The 23,601-nt window shown below is 38.2% G+C and overlaps 1 protein-coding gene across 1 annotated transcript in view; it reads left to right on the forward strand.

The window, feature by feature from the left end:
• SLC37A1 (solute carrier family 37 member 1) overlaps positions 1 to 23,601 on the forward strand; it is a gene marked incomplete at both ends in the record, with an annotated part of 30,124 nt that overhangs the window by 791 nt on the left and 5,732 nt on the right. The window contains 13 exons of the mRNA XM_080613512.1: positions 1,000 to 1,081; positions 1,912 to 2,038; positions 4,095 to 4,173; positions 4,980 to 5,115; positions 6,885 to 6,961; positions 8,790 to 8,956; positions 9,683 to 9,720; positions 13,304 to 13,342; positions 15,358 to 15,441; positions 18,721 to 18,852; positions 20,278 to 20,368; positions 21,269 to 21,331; positions 23,025 to 23,110. Coding sequence (XP_080469638.1) covers positions 1,000 to 1,081; positions 1,912 to 2,038; positions 4,095 to 4,173; positions 4,980 to 5,115; positions 6,885 to 6,961; positions 8,790 to 8,956; positions 9,683 to 9,720; positions 13,304 to 13,342; positions 15,358 to 15,441; positions 18,721 to 18,852; positions 20,278 to 20,368; positions 21,269 to 21,331; positions 23,025 to 23,110 — 1,201 coding nt within the window. The remainder of the gene's footprint in view (positions 1 to 999; positions 1,082 to 1,911; positions 2,039 to 4,094; positions 4,174 to 4,979; positions 5,116 to 6,884; positions 6,962 to 8,789; positions 8,957 to 9,682; positions 9,721 to 13,303; positions 13,343 to 15,357; positions 15,442 to 18,720; positions 18,853 to 20,277; positions 20,369 to 21,268; positions 21,332 to 23,024; positions 23,111 to 23,601) is intronic.

Genomic DNA, 23,601 nt, shown 5'->3' on the forward strand with positions numbered 1-23,601 from the left:
AACGTCTCTCTGAATATGCCAGAACTATAAGACCCTTGTTATCTTAAAGTGCATAAGCAGAAAATTATTTAAAGAGGTTCATTAAAAATTAGGGACCATAGTAGGCTGTGTGATATCAGATCTTTGTATGTATATATGTCCTTTCATTTACAAATGTTAGGTTTAAGATCAAGGCTAGCAGGAGCCAGTCGATACGCTGTGATCTGTCTATTGTTAAAAGCACAAATCCACAAAACACTTTTCTTCTTAAACAACTGAAATGTGCTGCAGGTGGAGAATAGATCAGATTGTTATCTTTGTTTAATCATTGCAGTGACAGGGATTTTGAGGTAACCTTAATTCAGATGAACTGCAGAGAAAGACCCAAGAATGCCAGGGAGGTACCAGAGAAAATTCCCAATCCCGCAGCTGGTTAATTATGTTCTTGTGCTCCAGCTGGCAGTACACAAAGGCAGTGGCAGTCCCCTGTCAGTCTCCAGAAATGGCTGATTTCTTTTGTTATAGAGGAGGGCAAAAGTAAAGCAAAATCCTAAAAGCAGTAAGGAATGAAAGAAGGAATAACCCACAGTAACCAAACTGACGGTTCACAGAGCCATAATTTATGTCCTAATCATACCAGAAAACGGGATGAGACAGTGAAATGTGAAATATGATTATAAATATGTTTAATGTTGAACTGTCTTTTAATAGCTGCCAAAGGATGGCTGTAAACAAGGTGGATTGGCTCTGTGGGTTCCAGAGCACTGCGATGTTGTCCTGTGCCTGTCTGCTACGCAGCTCCCACCCAAAGCCAGGTCACAGCAGGTGTTGTAAAGTAGTGTAACTTCTAGGGTGGTTCTTCAGGCTGTTAGGGAACATGGTAAAAAATTGTCTTCCACTATCACAAGATTACCAGTGACTTCTGTAATGTTTGTGTGACTTAGCACTAAAAGTAAATCTGAATAAAATAAGTTTAAAATATTTTCTTTTCTATTTTATTTTTCTTTTTTAATGTTGTAGGTACAGAGCCTTCATTTTCTCTCTCACTTTCTTGTTGTATGCCAGCTTCCATTTATCAAGGAAACCTATCAGTATAGTTAAGGTAAGCAAGGTTGCATTCTTGTTTAAACATCCTTCTACTCCTGTCAAACACGGAAGTAGTCACCTTTTTCAGTATTCCCTTTTGTGAAGGGCAGTGTTGAACTTTAACTTGGAATGGTTTAAAAGCTGAAGAAATGATAAAGCTAGTACGCAGTGACATTTATTTGATAAAGTGTAGTGAGACCACATAGAATATAGTGTACATGTCTAATCTTTGGGTTTAAAACACTTATGCCTGCACTTAATTCGTGTGTGTTAATCTAATTATAGATACTTAGGACTTTATAGGTTTGCATTTATGTTTGGAAAAAGTCAGCCATAACTGATGAGTTGAATGTGATAAAATTCTACTAACATTTACGAGACTGTTACAAGTGCTGTTGAGCATCACAGACTTACTTGTCTGGACACCTGGGATTCTCTTCCCAGTGAAGCTGGTGGCAAAATATTTCCTGATGCTAGATTTCTTAGTTTGATCTTCAACTTGTGTAACTTGCTAAACACAAATCATATCCCTCAGGGCAGTATTGAATATAACTGATGAGTAATAATGGGTAACAATAATAGCTTGATGTTAATGCAGAATTTCAGAATTCTTCATTATCAGAAACACCAGTTCACTGTGGCATATTGTTTCTAACCATATAATTGCTCTTTCATGTAGTGGTGTCTTCACCCAGCAAAATACCAAAGAGTAATTGCTAACAAATTTACTGCTTTCAGAGGGTTTGACAAAGATTCGTACAAAGCTAGAGGTGTTAAATTTGTTGCTGTATGAGGATTAACAGTCACAAGTGAGTTTTCCATTTTCAAATTTCCTTTCTGCATCAGGGAGAGCTGCATAAGCATTGTGCTGCTTCACATGAAGTTGAGCTCAACTCATACAAAGAATATGCTGCCCAGATTCAGTCTGTCAAAAAGCCATCTAATGTATCTCAGTGTGGTTGGGAGCCATTTGGTAAGGGTTATTTATTTTTGGTTTTGGTTTTTTCCTTCATAATAATGAGCTGATATTCATAATTATATTATTTGCCTCTTGCTATTTCTTCTTCATGTGTGGAAGGATTCAGGAGATGTGTATGGGAGGGGTGTATTGTTTTCCATGTTCTCACTGATATTTTTATAAAAGAAAGTTAAGTGGTGATTTATAATGTCTTTACTATTTAATGTTACCTAAATAACTGAAATTATTTTACCTGTTATAGCTATAAGATGGTTTCAGTAGATCAGTTCTCAGTCAGAAAATGGGATTTTCTGTGAAGGTGGTGAGGCACTGGCACAGATTACCCAAAGAAGCTGTGGATACCCCATCCCTGGAAGTGTTCAAGGCCAGGTTGGATGAGGCTTGGAGCAACCTGGTCTAGTGGAAGGTGTCTCTGCCCATGACACGAGGGTGGGAACTAGATGATCTCTAAGGTCCCTTCCAACCCAAACCATTCTATGATTCTGTTATATATCTTTAGAATGTTATTAAGGGAAAAAAAAGGTGAAGAATAAAATTAATCATTATAATTTTCTTCTGGTTTAAGTCAAGGTCCAGCAATCATTTCAATAAAATTACTCGGTGTTTATCTAATTTGGAACTTTTCAGAGTCCTTATTTGCCAGAAGGAATATTTGTCTCCCCATTTTAATGGAGAAAAATGGTAGACTTGCAGAATAGAGTTGACAACTTAAGGAATAGCTTATGAAGCTGGCCTTTCACTTAGATAGAAAAAAATATTTGCCTACTTACAATTGAATTTGAGTTTAATTGTATTTGAATTTAATAGAGGTTTTGAATCATTCTTTGACACTTTTATCACTGCCAAGAACATCAGTGAAGTAGAATAGTCCATTCTGTTGATATGCCAGTCCACTCCATTCTATCTAGCCATCTAGTCTAATTACTCTTTAATTAGCCATTAAAAAAGCCCTACTCTATTCAATGGTAATTAAAGATCTGAGTTCTGCATTTTCTGTGGGCAAAATTCTGTATATTAACTGCCTGGTTTGAGGTAATCAGTCTAGTGAAATTATTTGGTCCTACAGGTTTCCAAATGCGTTTGGATGCAGTTAAACTTGTTTGCTGTTTCTTGTCCCTGTATCAAAGGGAGTCTGTGTTTGCTTGTCTAAAACACTGGTTAGTTATCTTAATGGAGACTTCTGAGCTCCAGTGTCTTCCTTTTCCCATAAACACAGATTATTGCAAAGCTACTCCTTTGGAATGACACTCCAGACTTGTTCTTTCAGCTCTGTTTTTCAGGCAACATATCTGGCAAGCCAAGAGTAACACTGAAAGAAGGAATGGTTTAATAACTGTGATTTTATTCTCAAAGTCAATGGGAATTAGAGCTCCTTGCAAATAGACAGTCTTTCTTAGTATGACCTCAGGTCTCTTGAGACTATACTTGGTGTTTCTATCTGGGTGGAGTCCCTCCTGCTCCCTCTGCCCTGCCTGAAAGTCCTATTTAGTTGTAATTATGGTCATTTGCTGTACAAAGCAGAACCCTATTTGGCTTTCTATTAAACAAGATGTCTATCTCTGAGTAGCTGGAAAATGAAATGCAGAAATCTTTAACCATTTCAAAAAGATATTAAACTGATTCCTTAAAAGCATGTATGATGATGCATTTTTTTAGCCATTTTGACTGTTGGGACCTCACACAGTTGCAACACATCTTTCCACTTTTAGTAAGTCCTTTACTGTTTGGGTTTTTGTTTGTCTAAGGACCTATAAGAAGGCGGCACCTTGCTAAAAACTTACGCTCTTCTCTTCCAAAACGCTGTTTTGAATAAGATGGAATTAAGAATGGGTTTTCCTAGTGTTTTCCTAGTATGTTGCAGACAAAAGGGTCAGTGGTAAAAGGATTTGAGGGTTTTGTTTGTTAAATAAAATATTTTTTAAAGTCCACGCTTACATCTAAAAGTGCCTTATGAAAATTAAATGTCAGTGCATGTTCAGTAACATGTAAAAATGGGTGGGAAGTTATTGATACATCTAAACTGATAATTTGGTTTGAAAATTATTCTTAGATAAGAACAACTACAAGCAATTACTGGGAGCACTGGATTACTCATTTCTGTGTGCATATGCAGTTGGGATGTATTTAAGGTAAGCATCACTGTCTTGGAAACCTGCTTTATCGCTTATTGTTCATTTATGAGGCTGTACTACTACTGAGATATTGTCCTTTTCCTACTGCAAAGTTTCTGGTGAAAAGAGTAAGAATTTGGTTGCCAAGGGGAAAAAATTCATGTCATCCTGAGTCCCCAGCAGTATCATACCTGTTGGCATATAGAAAGCTTCTTACCTGCACCCATCCTGCTTAGTGCAGGAATGCTTTACAACTTGCCATCTAGCCTGTCTTTCCTTCCTATGGAATATGAAGGAATATATGTCCTCAAACTTTATCAGTCTCCAACCTGCACACATGGACGGGACTGATTGTCCCAGTTTTCTTTATAGTCAATGCACAGAAGCTTAACTCATCTTAAAATGTGCAATATTGGCTGCTGTTTGGATATGCTCCTTTTTATTGACTCTACCCAGAACCTTCAAAACTAGAATCATTAGCAAGGGAGACAAGTCTCACTTTAAACGGCTGAAGACGTGCCTCACCTTAGGGATCATTTGGAAAATTACTCTATAAATGACTTCCAATGTGCTCCAGCTGAGCATCTCCCTGAAAGATGACTGTGCAGATGTCAGTACTAGTGAAGATGAAATGTTTGTTGTTTTTTTTCCTGTCAAGTGCTAAAAATTGCTCATTTACTGCTGTGAAGGGAAACAGCAGTTACCAATGAAGTTTCTCCTCAACCAGAATTAAGCAACATAAAATATTCTTGATTTGTGAAGGCCTGGGATATGATCTCATTTTTAATTACTGCCCTTCTTTTTATTTCCTTCCACATTCCAAGTGGACTAATAGGAGAACGGCTACCTATCCGGTACTATCTGACAGTCGGGATGCTTGCTAGCGGACTCTTCACTGCAATGTTTGGATTGGGTTATTTCTGTAATATACATAATCTGTGGTTTTACATAATGGCCCAGGTAGGCACGATATTATTTCAATACTCTTGGGTTTCCATGGTGCTGTTTAGTGTTGTATTGGTTTTCCTTCTTTCAGTTGTAAACAGGGATTAGTGGCTGGATGGAAGGATATGAATGCTGGAATACATGGTTGTTGGTGACAGGCAGAAATGATAGGGTGGATAGCCCCAGATTTTATTTTGGAAAAGTGTTTTTTTAGTGGAAGAAATCTTTGAAAACAAATGAAAGTGTTTCAGTCTGTGTCAAGTTAGTGATCAAATCTTTGCAAGCTTAAATATGGGCAAGCTTTAAAACAAAAGTATTCACTTTTGTCAGTCTGCCAAGACCCGAGTGACGCATCCTGGCTTTCTCTGCAGGAAAATTACATTTATACTGCTAATGATGAACAGTCTCCCACATCAGTGTGGCTGAGAACAGGCAGCTTCTGCAATGAGATTTGTTGTGTGGGATTTTTCAGAGCCCTTGTAGATCTAATCAAGTGTCACAAGAATATTTACCACTGATCTAAAATGAAATGTAGATCAGGACCAGGATATGGTTAGCATTTCTGAGTCATTTTGGACAGGCCTGCACCTTGCACTGCCCCTTTCTCTGCCCCTTTCTTTGTGCCACTGCAGTAGCACTTTCACCACTGGCATGTTTGCATGGCATTGTGCAACATGATAGTGCAGCAATACTAACTTTGGTACTGCAAGCTTTAATAACCATTTCACCAAATCATCCATTTAATCATGTCACTGCCCCAGCACTCTTGGCTCATGTGGTTTCCAAGACAGGAGCTGTCTCCTCTAGGGTTAAGCTAACAATCTCTACCAGTGCTGCACCATGTGATGTGGTCAGTAAATCCTGGAAAATACCATGGGTGGTCTTGTACTGCCAGCCTAATTGGCTTTTTGTTGGGAAGAGTGAGGTTGCTTCATTGCATGTTTGAATGCTCATTGTACATGTAGATTTAGATTCACTGTTAGGAAGAAATTCTTTACTGTGAGGGTGGTGAGTCACTGGTACAGGTTGCCCAGAGAAGCTGTGGCTGCCCCATCCCTGGCAGTGTTTAAAGCCAGGCTGGATGGGTCCTTGAGCAACCTGGTCTAGTGTAAGGTGTCTCTGCCCTTGGCAGGGGATTGGAACTATATGTTCTTTAAGGTCCCTTCCAACCCAAACCACTCCATGATTCTATGAATTACTGCACTGCGATCTCTGTCTTAATGTATAATTCTAGATAAAATGCTTTTTAGGAGTTGAGTTGAGATGAGTTGGGATTATGATCTGTGCAACATGAAGGCTGAAATAGTTCTTACTTCAGGCTGAATATAGTAATTTTCTCAGTTCATTTACAGGTGTCTGTTAAGCTTAATGTTCAAAGTTATCCAGTCTCCCCAAAAGTTTATTTTTCCTTGCTTTATTTGGTTGCAGATATGCTTTGCTGTATTTTCAAACTGAGATAAATATTATGTTGCTGTTTGAATGTGGGAATTCATTTCTCTGTTCAGTTCAGTGCAGTGTGATTTGATAAGCATGTGATTGAATCAAAGTATTTTGTGTTAAATCACACATAATTGGAGAGATGTAGGTAGAGGGAAGAGTCTCTCTGAAACTTTGTAACTTGGTTATTTTTGGAAAAGAATATTTTCAAAAACCCCCACTAAATTTCTGAATTCAAAGCGTTTGTGCAGGCTTCCTTTTCCCAATGCAGCACTCGGCAGGAATTACTTAGGAACCTGATTTATTATAGGCAATGCTTATTTATTATTATTTTTATATACTTTCAGATAGCTAATGGGTTGGTGCAGACTACTGGCTGGCCGAGTGTTGTTACATGTATTGGCAACTGGTTTGGAAAAGGAAGGTAAATAATACATAATCCAAAGTTTTGGAAGTACAAATTGACACATTCTGAGCTGTAATATTATAAGCAATTTAAATATCTTTCTTTTGCTTCAATGTTTTCTGGGGATGAAACAAGCAGTTAGGTAGATCTTTGATACATTGATTTGAAATACTCTTCCTCATATCAGAATAGATTTTTGTGGTAGCTCTTTAGTCTGATGTTTAGCTTTTCAGGTGAAATATTTCAGAATTGAATTAAGAATAATTCTAGCAAATATTAGCAGTCTAAAACTATTTTCAATGAAGGCTGTTATCATGCCACTGTAGTTTGGAATTTCCTATGTTTTCATTTGTGTTTCAAAGCAGTTTTGGTGTGTAACTCTAAAAGTATCTTTTTGCCTAATATCTTTTTTTTTTTTTTCTAACCAACTTACAGAAACTCAAAAATTACAATTTAAAAACTACCTGCGTCAATTGATTTAACCTTTCTTTTTGTCATTTTCTTTAAATCACCTCCTTTTCTTCCCCCCTTTAATCCTGCATAGAGATCACTCATAATGTTTATTTTGTCATGTCATACAGGAGTTTTCCTTAAATTTTTCAAGAGCTGCATGCTAAATTCAATGTTTGATGCATGTAGCATATAATAATGCCACTGTAGTGCCATCCGTTGTAGATACGTACCATTGAATGAACATTATTGACAATTAGTTGAAGAGAAGGACATAAGGAAACTAAGTATATGCTTTCTACATAAAATCAAAGCATAGTTAAGAAGGTGTAGGTTCAGAGTGGTTTTCCATAGTCCCTGCAGCATTTGTGATGAATGTTACAAAATGCAGAGAATGATAACCATCATACAGTGTTAAACAGCTTTAGCGAGCCTGTGCAAAACAATTACATTTATGCAGATTTTGCTTTGTGCACAAGCAACAGCCTTTGCTTTTAGGAGGCTGCATAGTGAACTGATGGATAGGGCTCTGGTTTGAATGTCAGTGATCTGATTCTTGTTTTTATTTTGCTGTGTGTTTTGTGTAACATGAGCAGGCCTCTTAAATCTTGTCTCAGCCAAAGGAAAAGGCCTGGGTTAGTTAAAATTAGGTTGTTCCAGGTAGACTCCTGCTGAAGGCAAGGCAGTTTTCTTTCCTTGTAAGTCACGGGAAAAACCTATTAACTGTCATGACTTCAGCAGTATTTTGATGGCTTATTTTAGCTCGGCTGGAGCTATTCTACAGCAGCTTTAATCTGTGATTTCCAGGCAGACAGCAGTTTGATGTGTCTGTTATCCAGGTTTATGCAGGTGTTATCTTCTAGTGCCTAGCAAGTCCAGAATGTGATCAGAAAATACTGAATTTGTTCTGCTTATCCTGTACAGATTGTTTTCTTCTGCATGATAAATCTGACATATCCAGAAAAGATGAAGTTATTGGTGCAATGTAAACACAAAAACGCAGGGGGACTTTCATTCCCAGAAGCAAGAGTCTTATCACGCACATGCTGCACAACATCTGCATACTTGTTTTTATCAAAGAAACTGTTCAGAAATAGACAAGCCCTAGCAGTGCCTTTAAATGCAGTTAAATGCAGGCTGAATTGTGTCATGCACAGAGAAGTATTTATAACACTTCTATTAATATTTAGGTGTCTTTGAAATCGCCAGATGAAAGACTGTAGCATAAAGAAGTGGTCAGTTAAAGAACAATAAGATTGCAAATATTTCACTGACACCCCAGATGAACAATTATTTTTGATACACTTTTCTCAAAATAGTAATGCTTATTATTGGAATAATAAGATTTTTTTGTGTTTTGTTTTTTGGTTTTTTGTTGGTTTTTTTTTTAATTCAGGAGAGGTTTGATCATGGGAGTCTGGAATTCACACACTTCAGTGGGAAATATCTTGGGATCCTTAATTGCTGCTTATTGGGTGTCTACGTGTTGGGGTCTCTCCTTCATGGTGCCTGGTGTTATCATTGCTGTGATGGGAATTGTTTGTTTCCTGTTTCTTATTGAACGTAAGTGTTTTAATGGAATAGAACCATGGAGGGCTCATTATGGGTGAAGAACACCATCTGTTTAAGCTAAATGGCCCAGTGCAAAGTATATTCCTCAAGCTTTGATGATACTTAAAGAACTTCTATCTAGAATACTACATGGAGAAGAACCCGTGTATGTCTGAAGAGTATCTCTGTTCAGACTCTGGTATACCTGGGAGAATAAGACTTCAGAATTCAGTCATTAATTCCCTGTCTGTATAAATTGTTCAAGTGTATCTTAGCAGAACATCCCAACTATCTGCAGTATATTTTGTGCTACCATTCAACCTGTGACATGCATATTGTGTGCTATGAAATACAGAAGTCTGCTGATAGAGGAACTTTTCTCACTTTAAAGTAGAAAATAAAAGGGAGTGCCCGATCTCGGCCCTGCATAGACTCTTATGATTGCTTATTTTACTGTAATTGGCCTAACTCAGGAAGTAAAAAATTACTCAGATATAAGTAGAATGCTGTAATGAGCTGGACTGCCAGAATAGTACTTAATGTGGTTATAGTATGGGAAGAGTACAACAGCACCCTTTTCATTTTCTGTAAAGTTACAGTTACACATTTCTACCAGGACTATTTCTGTGTTATCTAACTACTCATTTATTATCAGTAAATCACACTACTGGTCAGTGTTTTAAGAGGTATTCATTATGCTTATTTTCATTATTAACTATGTGTGGTATTGTATTTCAGATCCTAAAGATATAAGTTGCTCCTGCACACTACCCAGTGTAAGTGAATGCTTTTTCTATTTTGATTTTTGCCTCCTAATGCATATATTCGTTATGATAGTTCTGGCAATTAGATAATTTGTGTGGCCCTTTTGTGCTAGGCTGTTATAACTGACCCTATGCTTCAGGGAATATTGGTCTTCTATGCTTCCCTGCTAAGCCAGTAGCTTACTTTCTACCAAAGCAATGTGAATCAGGAGGTGAATGAGTTTGTTTTAACTAAAGTTTTGGAACAGATGATCTTACTTCAGTAAAACAGTTAAAAACTCTTCATCATTCTTGAGTCTTCTTACTCTCCCTCAGTCTTCCTGTGTATCTTCAGAGCATTTTGGCCTATCTCCTGCTGTTGCTTTCCTTGCCTAGGTATAGCATGATGACATAGCTGCCAGCCATATTCCGAGAACCCTGCATTAGGCATTGCAGAAAGAGCAAACGGCCCTTTTGCTGAGATAGTGTCAATGAACCATGCATTGATGGGCTGGGGAATGGAAAGTGGGATTTACAGGAAAGTACAGTAGGAGCACATGGCTAGGGAGAAGAGGAAGCAAGGGGTGGTTATAAAGGGACTGGAGCAGTCAGTCTGTGACAGTGAGTTTAGTCATGATATAATATGGCCTTTAGTTAACCAAAACTGACATTAATGAAGAGCCGTGAAAGGGAGAGAAATAATTAGTGCTTCGTGGTATGGGTCACATAACCAATCAATGCTTAGTTTTTGTGGCATCACAGAATAACTTAGGTTGGAAGGAACAGGACTCCTGGACATTGTATGGTCCTATCCTCTGCTCCTAGTAGGTCTAAATTTGACATAGGATCAAATTGCTTAAGGTTTGCCTGCAAATTCCAAATCCTCAAGGATGGAGAAGCTGTTTATGCATAGATTTTTTATTTTTTTTTTTTTTTTTTTTAATTATACAGTGAGTTTTAGAATGCACTGATCACGTTTTACTGGCATCAAGGCAGTAGATCTTGCCATTGTATGAGATCTTATACTTCAAGGGCTTAAATTTTGGCAAGGTAGTGAACTTCACTAAGCTCTAAATATACTGTTACATGCGCGAACTGTGGAATGCATACTGCATGGATCACAAGGGAGAATGCAGCTCTTGACACAAGAGTTTAAAAATCCAGCATCAGAGATTGGCTGCTTAAGGCATTTTTGAAGCGGGATTGAAGTGTGTGTTTGTGTGTGTGAAAACATCTAAGCTTTCTCAGGGTTGTGGAACACTGCATGTATATTTCCTTGTGCCAGAGCAAAACTCATAACTTTTTTAGTTTTTTCAAAAAGGAAAGCTTTCTCTGTAAGTATTAGCGTAAGGTTGTTCAAACACTATTTTAAAAGTAGGTTGGAAGTGATTCAGCTCTGGTACCAAGGTGTTTGCCCAATGCTTTTGAAATAGAAGTTCATGAGACATTTTAGGTACTCCGACTAATGTAGGAAGCTGTGTCAATGGCAAAAGATGTGCCTTAGAAAGTTTCAGATACCGCGTGAGATGATTCCTTTCTTGCCTTGTGTGGCTGTGCCCCAAGAAGAGGGGGGCAATTCAGATAGAATGAGAGAAAAACAAAAAACAAGAAAGGGGAACAAAAAAGAGAGCATTAGGAAGAAGACCAGCTGAGTATAACTTCCTGTAAGAGTAATTTGTAGCTTAGTTTCATTTAAGAGTTTGCAGGTTCATCTCTGTTTCATATTCCATAATGCTCTGGTATATGTTTGTCTCTATTGTAACCAAAACCTAGAGCAGTGTGTTGCTCCATGCTGTTTCTCCTTTGACTCCCAGGGACCTGTGGGAAATGAGGTCTGCCACAGATAGTAAGGGGAGCTTAGCAAAGAAGGTCTTCAGGTTTCCCGTGTGTGAGGGCAAATCAGGGCTATTGAGGAAAGTATTGGAGGAAAGGTCCTAAGGGAATCAATCCCACATGTTTTCCAGTGGTGTGGGATTATGTGTGGAGATTGTCTGCACATGTAGGTTTATGTGAACTAAACCTTTTAGTTGCAAGTCTTACAGGTGGATGGTATAGGGTTGATTGCTGTGGTTTTTACCACCCCCCAATAGTTTCACATAGATGGCTTTTTACATTTTAACTGCCCTCTTCTTCTCGAATAGTAACTGAACACAATTTTTCTAGTCTGTGTTCTCTCTTCTTTGCAAGTTAATGTTTTGGGGTTTTTTTCCTCATATAAAATAATTCTGATAAAGCTTCTGAATACTACTGTTGGTCTGTGGAACTCCTATTCTTAGTTTGTTACTGTGAGATAAGGTGTACTTACAAAGTGCTCTGTATTTTTCATTTAATTCTCTTTCATTTCATAAAGGTAATGTCTGTCAAGTATCGTAACAGAGGAGGCATTTTTTCCCTTGGCTTTTATGTAGCTCAGAAATGTTCCTATGAACATTTCAGTTGCTGTTTATAATAGCTAGAACATAATGTTTACAGAATTAGCTGTTAAGCTTTATGGAAGTAAATGTTTGTTATTTGTTTCAAATACATTTTTACTGGAAAGCATAGCTAAAGAGTTTTGCACCATATGGTGCTCATATGATTCAAAGAGCTGTTATGGAAAATACTTGACATTAAATATCTAGTTGCTGTGATATTTTAAACCAAAATGCAGTATTTTAGAAGCTTCCTCTCCCTTCCATTCACCACCCTTTTGACCTAACCTTCTCTAGGGCACCAGCAAGATCACTGCTTCAGGCACAGTCTCAGTCTGTAGGGATGCATTTGGCCTTCTGTTTCCTTGGAAACCTTGCTCTCCAGAGCAAAAGGCATCACTTCTTCCTATTCAATATATTCACATTGTAAATCTCACAAGAGGTTTATAAAAGCGCTTCCCCACCTGCCTTGAACCTTCTCAGTTTAAGATTTGCCATTGTTTTAGGAAGCTGTGTGCCATTTGAATTGCTCAAATACCTCTCTTCAGACCTTGTGGTCTGCAAAGTAGAATGGATTTTAAATCCTTAGTGAATAGGGCTCATAGCGTCTGTTCATTGCAGGGAAAATGGTTTTAGAAGTTAAGGAAATTAATAAGGTAAAAAAGAAGTTCAAGATGATCTCCTACAAATACAGATGTGGTGATGACAAGGTCTGACTGTAAAGAAAACTGATTGCTAAGTGAGGGAAGGTTCGTGTAGTAAAACAGTCTGTGTTATTACTGAGAGCAAAAACATTTAGCCATGTAGTACTAAAGGTAGAATTTGCTAGCAGGCATAAAATTCTAGCTGTCCCTATTTGCTCAGTCATCTCAGCGACAACCTGAGCAACCTGTGTGCCTTTGCATATAGTAAGAAATGTTAGAATGTTTTAAAAAACCTTTAAAGAAACATATACACTTACTTTGCTCATAAGGCCTAGTAGGTTATTTTGGACGGATGGTTAGGTGCAGGCAGCTCTGCCAGCTGGTGCCAAAAGTCGAACCTCATTGTGGAAGAATGAGGCCAGTTAAATTTAAGCACAACTAAAATAAATGCTTAATATAAGGGAAGGACTTAGGGTAGATTTATATTAAGATTTGTAGATCAGATTCATCTCTGTATGATATCACTATCTTGGATGAGTTTAGTCTACTGTTTATTTGCAGCATGATCGTGAGCCAAATATTCCTACAGAGTTTGTAGTGGTGAATAATCTGATTTCATTGAGTTGTACAGAAGCACAGACGGAGAAGCAGGCATAGAGCCTTGAATGTGCCATCTTATTCTTTATTCACTAATTTCCTAGGCTGTGCTTCATTTGCTTCTATTCACCTTGGCTCTGATTCATGACTCTGAAATTTGTTCAAAACAAATATTTGAGTACAATAAAGTGCTTTTAAATGCTAGCATTAGAGGCTTAATCTATGACTTTCTGAAGGGCTATACCTATGACAAATGCAAGCAAGAAATCAGTGTGCTTTATTAAGCATTGCTGATTGCTGCACTTTCATAATGAAAGTTAAAGAGTAGATTTAATGGCATTTGTGAAATTTAATGATTTAGATCTGTTTTTACTGCTTGTCATCTTTTCTCCCTGTACCTCTTTCTTTTTTTTTTTTCCCCTAGGTAAACATGTTAGTAGCAGCATGTTCATGCAGACCTGTCTGTATGTTCTAGGAACTTCTTTAGCCTGACTTTGCAATTTCCAGGAAATTCAGCTCTTTTAAACTCCTGTAACAAAGTGCATTTAAAAGATACCAGGCTGCAATCCTTATCTTTTGAAAAGGAGAAAGAAGTCTAAGTACTAAATGTGCAGCCTCTCAGTCTAGTCCTTTTCCCCAGACATTTCCTCCTTACCCCAGTATATCTTATTTTTGAAGTCAAATGAAAAAGTCTTTAATTTTTTTTTATTCTGCTGAGCTGCTGAATAAAGGTGTAGATGACTTGTCTCTAGATACTGGATTTTCTTCCCCACAGATTACAATGAATGAGTTTTTTGACAAGAGCCTAATTTCATGTAAGATATAATTTAGAAATCTGTTTTATTGGATCCTGGGGCTTTGAGTGTTGTTTGTTTACTTTGGAGAATGCACGCCCAAGACTGCTCATGCATCAGCTCTCACTTTCATTTATCCTCAGAAGTTTTTTGCCTTCTTAGAAGGACTTCATTGATGAATGGCAGTTTGTCTAAAGAATTCTGCAACACATACCCTTGTATTTTTGTTGAGGAAGAATTATCTAGTGATTAATTTTGAATTAAAATGTTCTGTGAGGATTGGCATTCTTTTTTTATTTGTGATGGTGTTTCTGGGGGATTATTTGGGTCAGGGTTTGGGTTTTTTTTTGTTTTGTTGGGTTGGTTTGTTTGTGTGTTTTAATGTGGCATCTAGAGTGTGATTAGACACAAAAATATCTCATCCCTGAGGAATGCACAATACCTCTTGAGATCTTAGCAATAGGTTGTACGTACCTGACTGCAAACCTACTTAGAAGTTGTATATTTAATTCGGCAGACAAACCTTAATGTCCCTGGAAAATCTTTTCAGACCAATGATCTCAGGATGATATTTTCCAATGAATGCCTTTTTGGTGTGAATTGATACAGTAGTGCACTTGTAAATAAATAAGTATAAGAAGCAGGTTCATCTGGGGCTTCAGTTTCTCTACTGAGCATGCTGGAGATGCTCAGACTCTTCATTAACCCTCCTGCCTACAAGAACACAGTCTATTTCTGGGTTAGAAGAATACAGTGAGCATAAGCTAAAGGGTAAGCTTTAATCTCAGAGGGGCAGGGAAATGAAGAATCAAGGTTTTCCTGAAATAAATCAGCTTCTGTAGTTGCTACTAGGATCATCTGCTTATGAGAGAGAAAAAACTGTTTGCCATGTCAATGAAAGTTCAGTAACGGACAAAGCAGCAATAGAAGTTAAGAATGGCATGATTGTGTTCTGAATTAAGTGTGCTGCTTCTATATAAAAGCAGTATGAAGTTAGCCTTCAAGTAAATTTGTGATTGCATTTTATATACATTGCTATAGGTCTGCATAAGGACTTTAAAAACCCAAATGTGCAGTCACTAGATTAAAGATGTTCCATTTGGGGTTATGTTTACATTGCAATGCACTAAGACTTTTGTTGCAGAGAACTGATTAACACTAATGCAATCCTTTAAAAAAACAAGCAACAAAAGTACAGGGGTTTGTTTTGTTTTGTTTTCCCAGAGTTCTAAAGCCTTCCTGAATGGTGCATCTCGATTCAGAGTCCAGATGCCAAACTTGAATACTAAGGAAACCAGTAAACCTCAGGTAAAATATAACAAACGTATTGTTATAAAATAGTATAGAAGACTTGCTAAAGCTCACATGAACTATTTACAGTAGATTTACTATTGACAGAGATTACTCTTCCTTTTATGATGCTGAAATCTACTTCCATCTTCATACACAAATTTAACTTCAGACAAGGGAACTAAGCGTTATCTAGTATAAATACTGCAAACCAAGCTGAATAAGGTAGTGTGCTCAGTTGGTCTTACCCTGTGATCCTCATATTCCATGAAAGATGTATACTGCAAATTTTAAAGATAGCCCATTTGAAATCTTTAAACTACTTATATCATGTTTGTCTTGTCCTTGCAGTCTCACATTTGTCCCTTTTTAGTGTAATAGATTTATGTACTTATAAGATTATACATGGAGACAGAGAGTCTTAAATATGAGCACTTATTCACAGAAATCTTGCTTAAAACTTGTAACTGAAAGTGCCATTAACTCTCAGTAGAAACGGAATTCTGGATTTGCACATTTATGAGCAAAAAGACATTTTATCTTGGGATGGACATTGACTGAAAATTTCCATTTGAAATTTTGTTTTTGTATTCAGTACACTTGGCACACCATATCCTGAGAGGATAATTTTTTTTAGCTGCTTTCAGACTTTTACAGGAAAATAGAAACTTCCTGTTCTTTTTATCCTTTGCCTGTAGAATTAATAATGAGTGTTCACAGAGTGTATTAATCAGTGTTGATGAAAAGGTTTTGAAATTTTAGGTAAGGAAGCATTTCACTCATAATTTTCATCAGTCCAGCTTAAGCCTCCTCTATACTGACTTTATTCATGTTCATTTTGAGCTGCCCAAGAACAGTCTCCATCCTAGAAACCATTTGGCAATATTATTTCATAACCAACTGGAAGAAAAGGGCAGAAGATGTAACACTATAAGTAGGTGTCTTTAGACAAGTCATGAAGACAGAACTAAAACACAGTCAGCAAATCAGTAGACAAAGATTTCTAACTCTACTAGTACCTCTACTATAAGAGGACTGTGCAAAGAGTCTGTATAACAAGTGGGCAAGGAAAACGTACCCCACACACGGTGACTGGTTCTCCCTTGTGAGCAGGACAGAAACAACAATGGACAGCAAAGCATGAAAGTGCTTGCTGGCAATCCTGTCAATATTCCCCCCTTCTTCATCCTGCCAGCTGAGTTATATGTTTGTAATACAGAGTCTTAACAAGGCTCAAAGATAAATTAATAAAAAACATCAAAAATCTTTGTCCCTGTTTGGGATCCCCTGATTTTCTGCCAGTGGCAGAAGATAATCTTTTTCCTCTCAAAGTGGAGTTGAAAATCTTTCCTTTTTACAGTGGTTGTCTTACAGTTATGCTGAGCTGATTACCGCAGTCAGCTTTTGTGCCTGTACAAACAGCAGATGTTTTGCATTTATGAGCTGGTCTCCAAGCACACTGGAATGGCAGCTTTTACTGATTTTTCATTGACCTCTTCAATTACTGTAAAAAGAAAGCAAATATTCAGGATATGCAGTGACTGAAAGCAGAACGTGTTTTTGGCTGCGTGACCTGCATACGCACCTGTGTGTTCATTGCTGCTTATATCAGGTTGGCCTCTTAAAAATTACACAAAATTGGGGGATAATGAATCCTTCCCCAGAGATCAAGAGTGTGCCATATGCCTAATCACACTCTATGACAAGCTGGCAAGGCTGAATAATGTTGTCTCAGCCAAGCACAAATGCTGGTTTTATTTATCATTTAGCTATGTGCAGCATAAAAATCCCATATTGTCAATAAAACTTTACAGCATGAGTTGCTAAATAAATTATTTGGACTTTGGTCACTTCTGCTTCAATATTTAATCCACTCTTCCTAAGCAGGCTTAGAGCTGCCTCTCTGAGAAATGAGGAGCATTACGTCAGACAATCTGGGTTAAGTTTGCTGTGCAAATTGTGCAATAGATACTCACTTAAGACACTCTCTAAAAGTGTCTTCCATTGAATCCAGTGGGGAGCTTCACTGCCTTAAGGCTTTGGTTTTTTTGCTCCCCTTTTCCCCCTTACTCTCTTTACCCCTTTCCCTCAGTCTTAATACTTGATGAATTGAATTGCTACTGTTAAAATAGCTGAGGTTTTGAAGTTGCTTCAGTAATACAGAAGGTAAATATTTTGGATGATGATGGAGTGACTCGTGTGCCATAACGTAAGTTTACAGTGCCGTGTCAGAGGTTCTTAGATGTTTTTTCTCTCGTCTAGATAATGCTTCATCAGGCTACAGGGTCTCCTGTAAATCCTGCCTCCTATCTACCAATCCTACACAAAAACTTTGGATGTGCATGGTAGCTTCTAAAATTATGCCAAGTGTCTGGGTTCAGGTGTCTAGATAGTTCCCTAGTCTTCTAGGAAACTTCTAGTTACCTTGTCTTCTCCTAAATAAAGTTATTTAAAACCAGAATTTATTTAGAATCACTGAGTGTAAAATAGTAAAATTGAATTTGTCCAGCACTTGATTGTTATTTTTTCTTTCTTCCTCTATCAACTTACCAAATATTAATTAGAAAGTTTTAATCTGGTGGAAGTGGCATGGAAAATGGAAGTGGAATGGCCCAGTATTTTATCCTTAGTAACCTACAACCAAATACATACTTGAGGCTTAATTCTTTACTAAGGCTTTTCCTTCAAATGCACAAGAATTAGGAGAAAGATGACAGTATGTAGTATGTAAGGCTTTTATAATTTGTGGATTGTAATGTTCAAATGAAACAGACGTGAAAAATAAGTGCATAAAGCAGTCAGTATCCAAACTCAATTGGAAAGATGGCCTATATTTAAATCAGTGAATAAGATGATGTTACAGAGTCTGAAAAATGGGCTTAATGTTTGTAACAGAAGATAATATATGTTTTTGTACAGCAATGTGTTGTAGTACTCAGTAGCTTGTCAGTCTTAATTAAACCGTATTAATGTAGTGGCATAAGGGAAAGCTGGAACTTGTTTTATTCCATTGTACTCTAATATGTGGTTTTTGCAATTTGAAATTGTTCCAGAATAGAACAGAATTTTGATTCCACAGTGGAGTGTATGCACTCAGACATAAACGACCAGGCTTCTTTCACCCAATAGTCTGTATATATTTTCTACTCTCTATAAACTCTATATATCCAAATAAAAAGATTTTTTAAAGCTGTAACTTTCTGTGATAAAAAAAAATGGAATTATTTGATTCCCTGATATATGTTTCAATGCATTATTCCTTTCTGTTTCATATGGTGTTTCTGGGGGAAATCGCAGGATCCAGAGATGCAGCATTTACTTACTGACAATGAAAATAGTAGTATGGCGCTGAACTCCAGCACTGTGGTCACTGGGGAAGGCAGACACAGGACAGCAGCTATCAGCTTCCTTGGGGCCTTGCGAATACCTGTGAGTACGTTTATTTGTACATCTTGACTGTTCCTCTAAGAAGTTTATTCCTCAGAATTCATATTTCCATGAAGTTCTAAATGAAGTGCCAGATGGGGTTAACTTTGCATCACAAGCTTTGATTGGCATCTCTGGTGCATATGTTATGGCAGGGCCCTTCTGTCATGTCTTAACGATGCTCGGATATATCAAGCACAGCAGAACGAGCTGGTCAAGAGGTGATTATCCTGCTGTATTCAGCATTGGTGCTGCCTTACCTAGAACACTGTGCGCAGGCTGGGCTTCACAATTTAAGGATGTGAAGGACCTTGAATGTGTCCAGAGAGCAACAAAGCTGGTGGAAAGACTGGAAGGAATGTCCTGTGAGGAGTGGCTGTAATTTTAAAATCTTTTGTATGGTTTATATTGAGAAGTTTCAGACAGCCCAAACATTTGGACTACTGTTTTCCTGAAGTTCCGTTTAAGCCAGGGACTATTATCCTTTATTGTCCTCTGGGCTTAAAGCCTAGCAGCTTCAATGGGATGCACAAGCAGAATTATGTGCACATTGGTTCGGACCAGGTATAAAGGTAGGGGAAGAAATACCTAGCACTCAGCCACTGTATTCCTGTATCTTCTCATCAGGACCAGATTGGTCCTCAATTAATGGGTAGAAAAATTGCTGCTGCTGCTGCCACCTGGAATCTCTCTGTGATATTGTTTTTTGCCTCTTGTTTGGAAGGGTTATGGCTGTATGTAAAGGATAGCCAGCCGTAGATGTGTGCTGTCCATGCAGATAATTGTGGTGTCCAAACCAGGGATTTAATAAATACAGTTTCAAGCAAAAATATATCAGATGATGAGGGGAATGAAGATAGGTTAATTTGGCAGTTTAGCTGCAGCTCTGTTCTGCAAGTGTACTGTCCATGTTCCCAGCAGAAAAGAATGGAACAAATTAGTATTTTAAATAGACATATGCACTGTTTGTAGTGTGCTCTTGCCACATAGTGATTTGAACTGTGATGTACTGGTTGACTGTCTTTTTGCAAAGAGTTAATAAGGGAGAAATCTTAGACTCATCTGAAGGAAGGATCTAAAAAATCCAGCTTCTCTTGAATACACTCCAAACCTGCTATAACGCTATATAAAAACTTTGTACATGAGGAAAATGAGTGATGCAGGTGTCCCAAACAGCATCAAATCCTTCCTCTTCGTTTTAGTGTTCCCTCTTCAATCAATTCAGTACAATTAAGAGAAGTAAAGTAAAATACCACAGTCTACTCTGATTGTAAGCTTTGAGCTCTCAGGGGAAGAATGCTTCTTGGAAATTCTTGAGAGAAAATAAAAAGCCTAAGTGCTTCTTAGAAACCATTTTTATAATGGTCTTTGAAAACAAATAGCAGCTTCTGCCACAATGCTAACTTCCTGCTTTCTTCATTCTCTCAGGGAGTCATAGAGTTCTCCCTTTGTCTTCTGTTTGCAAAGTTGGTGAGCTATACTTTCCTCTTCTGGCTTCCTCTCTATATCACCAATGTAGGTAAGTATCACAGTAAAGGATAAAGAATTATGAGTACAAACTATCTGGAAATATGAGCTTGAAATAAATGAGAGGAGCAATCTTGAGGAGGAGGACTTGCAGCACTGGTGGATGAAAAGCTGGATGTGCACTAGCAGTATGCACTTGCAGCCCAGAAAGCCAGCTGTATGCTGGGCTGCATCCAAAGAAGCATGACCAGCAGGTTGAGGGAAGTGATTTTCTCCCTCTACTGTGCTCTGGTGGAGAAGGGCCACTCTGTGACTTCTGTGAAGAAAGGCTGAGAGTTGAGGTTGTTCAGCCTGGAGAGAAGTCTTTGGGGAGACCTTATCGTGGCCTTTCACTACTTAAAGGGGGTTTATAAGAAAGATGGGGACAACTTCTTAGTAGGGTTGAAATGGGACGGGAGTAATGGTTTTAAACTACAAGAGGGTAGGTTTAGATTAGATACAAGGAAGAAGTTGTTTACAATGAGAGTGGTGAAACACTGGCACAGATTGCCCAGAGAGGTGGTAGATGCCCCATACCTGGAAACGTTCCATGTCAGTTTGGACAGGGCTTTGAGCAATCTAATCCAGTTGAAAATGTCCTATTTCGTTGCAGGCATGTTGGACTAGATGATCTTTGAAGGTCCTTTCCAACCCAAATCATTCTATGATTGTATGTTTGTTAAAGTGGTAAAATGTCTTGCTGTTACTGTGGTTGCATTCAAAAGCATGTATCCCTGAATACCTGCTTATGGTACATTCTTATTTTTCTTATAAAATGACACCTTATGGTAGCTTATTCTGTTTATAAACAGTACTGCTGTAAAATGCATTTACTCTAACATGACAAGACTGTGGTGAGGTTTCTATGTTTTATAGTCTGGAAATGAGACAAATGTTTTACTTCTCTCACTAGAGCATCTTGATGCCAAAAGAGCTGGGGACCTTTCTACACTGTTTGATGTGGGTGGAATCTTTGGTAAGGTTTAATATTATATTTCATCCTTAATCACACCAGTTTAGAAAAAGCTATGGTACTATTATTAGTCCTTGTGCCATATGTCTACTTAAGAAGAGTGGCAGTAAAGGTACTAAGCTGAGAGTTGAGTTGGACATTGAAAGCCTAGCAAAATACCTTCAGACTGAACAAGTGACAGAGCCAAAAGCCAAATATTATGGAATCTTTTAGCTCCATCAGCTCTAGCCCATGAGTCCTGGTCACTCCGCATATCCAAATATCATTTTGTTTTCTTTTGTCACTCTAGTATAGCAGAATTATCCCAGCTGGTATAGTTGTGTATTTTTTGTGGGCACAGAAGTGAATGGCCACAGGTGTTTTGTTTTGGGGTTTTTTTTTTGATGCCTTATAAAACTGTATGTGATAAAATTGGAAGATTATAGTAGTAACAATAAGGGTGAGACCGTTTCTTTGCAATTTGTGAGGTGACCACTGAATAATTAAGTTTATGCCAGTGCAGACAGCATAGCTCACAATGAAGCAAGTGTTATCATCTTGATGCCCAGCTGACACACACACACACCCCCATCCCCTCTCTACCTCTCCCACTTTCCTTATGGAAATAAGCCCTGTTTCAGTCTATTGGAAAATGATGTTCATGATACTCAGAATTTTCACTGGATCATGACCTATGAGGCCTTGGTAGTTCAAGATGCAGATGTCAAAGTACGTTGCAGTAACTATTCCAGTCTTGTGCTGGATGTGACTTCTGCCATTTCTCACTGCTTATTTCATCCTAACAGCTAGAAGCCAGAGTCAGTAGAACCTTAGAGATGTGGGTGACTTCTTTCAGCAGCATCTTATATCCCTCTGAATACAAGCTTAACAATGTGCTGCTCGGATCTTTGGCACTTACATTTAGATTCAAGTAGGATATGAGCACTTTGGAGTTGGGCAGCTGGGAAGGGAGGGGCAGGCTCCGCAATATTTGGGAATCTGGAGAATCTAGAGAACTTCCTTTCCTTCTCCCTGTACCAGGTTCTCTTTACATCATTTTGGCAGCTCCTTCCGTCTGGCCTTCAGCTGCCTCCTGCCACATGCTCTGATTAGTACTTCTGTGTACAGTTGCTGGCAAACACAAGAAGTAGGGAAAATTTAAGAGCCTGGAGTGAGCACCTGGAGAGAAAACAAAGTATTTAATTTGCCACAAGATCTGGAATAGCTCATTTCTCCTGGTTGCACTGCGATGCGGACAGAGCACTTGAGAACCAAGTTTACTCTTGCATGTGAAGAGTTAAGAGACCAGTGAGTAGCTGGGCACAGCTGGATTCCAGAATGCCAGCAGTGGGGTCACTTAGCAGTTGGCAAAAAGGTTTTTGCATTCAAAACCATCAGAACAATGATTTATAAATATAATTCTATGAACTTCCATCTATATTCTGCCCCCAAAACCTGTCATCTTGGATATTTGTTTGGAATAAATAGTGAGGAAGAACAACTGTCTGCTTCTGTTATCTTCCTAGTCAAAACCAGCTGGGTTAATAAGGATATTGCTAGGTGTGAATTATGTTGTCAGTCTAATGCTCTGTGCTGCTGTGCATTGAAAGTCATATCATGTTGTTTTAATCTCAGTTGAGTTTCATTAAGTGTAATTGATGTCTTTTGTGTAAAACATGCACAGAGTGTTTTCCTCACACGCCTGTGTCTTTTTCAGGTGGAATTTTGGCAGGCCTGATTTCAGACAGGCTGGAGAAGAGGGCATCAACCTGCGGAATGATGTTATTGCTTGCAGCACCCACAGTAAGAATTTGGTCCTCTCTTACAGCTGTGGCTGAGACTTTGACAGCATTCCTTGGGAAGCTCTGCAGACAGCATCTTCTAATTTGGATATAGAGAGTTCAGCCAGGTTAAAAGCCAGCATGAAGGTTGAGCATGTGAACAGTTACAGACATTGGGGCTGCCTTTACCAAACAAGCAGAAAAGTCTCATGTTGTTGTTTGTTTGTGGGAAAATTTCACTCATGTAAAATTTGATGTTCAGTTCTTAGCCAGAATTTTAGCTGCTTAAAGGCAAAATTTTCTGTGCTGTAACTGTTGGAAAACTGGCATTTTTCTTTGATTCTTTTGTGATCAGTATTCTGTGCTGTGTTACAGCTGGCAGTTTAAGAGTTTAGAATTGAGTAATCTCATAAAACAGCCCTTTCTTCTTAAAGGATGTACTGGGGAATAGGAGCATACCCCTTGTCTCCCTCCTGTGTCCAATCAAACAGTCCTGCTGTGTATTTAGTAAAA

This window comes from Psittacula echo (assembly GCF_963264785.1).
Source record: "Psittacula echo genome assembly, chromosome: 3".
In the NCBI taxonomy this organism is placed as follows: Eukaryota; Metazoa; Chordata; class Aves; order Psittaciformes; family Psittacidae; genus Psittacula; species Psittacula echo.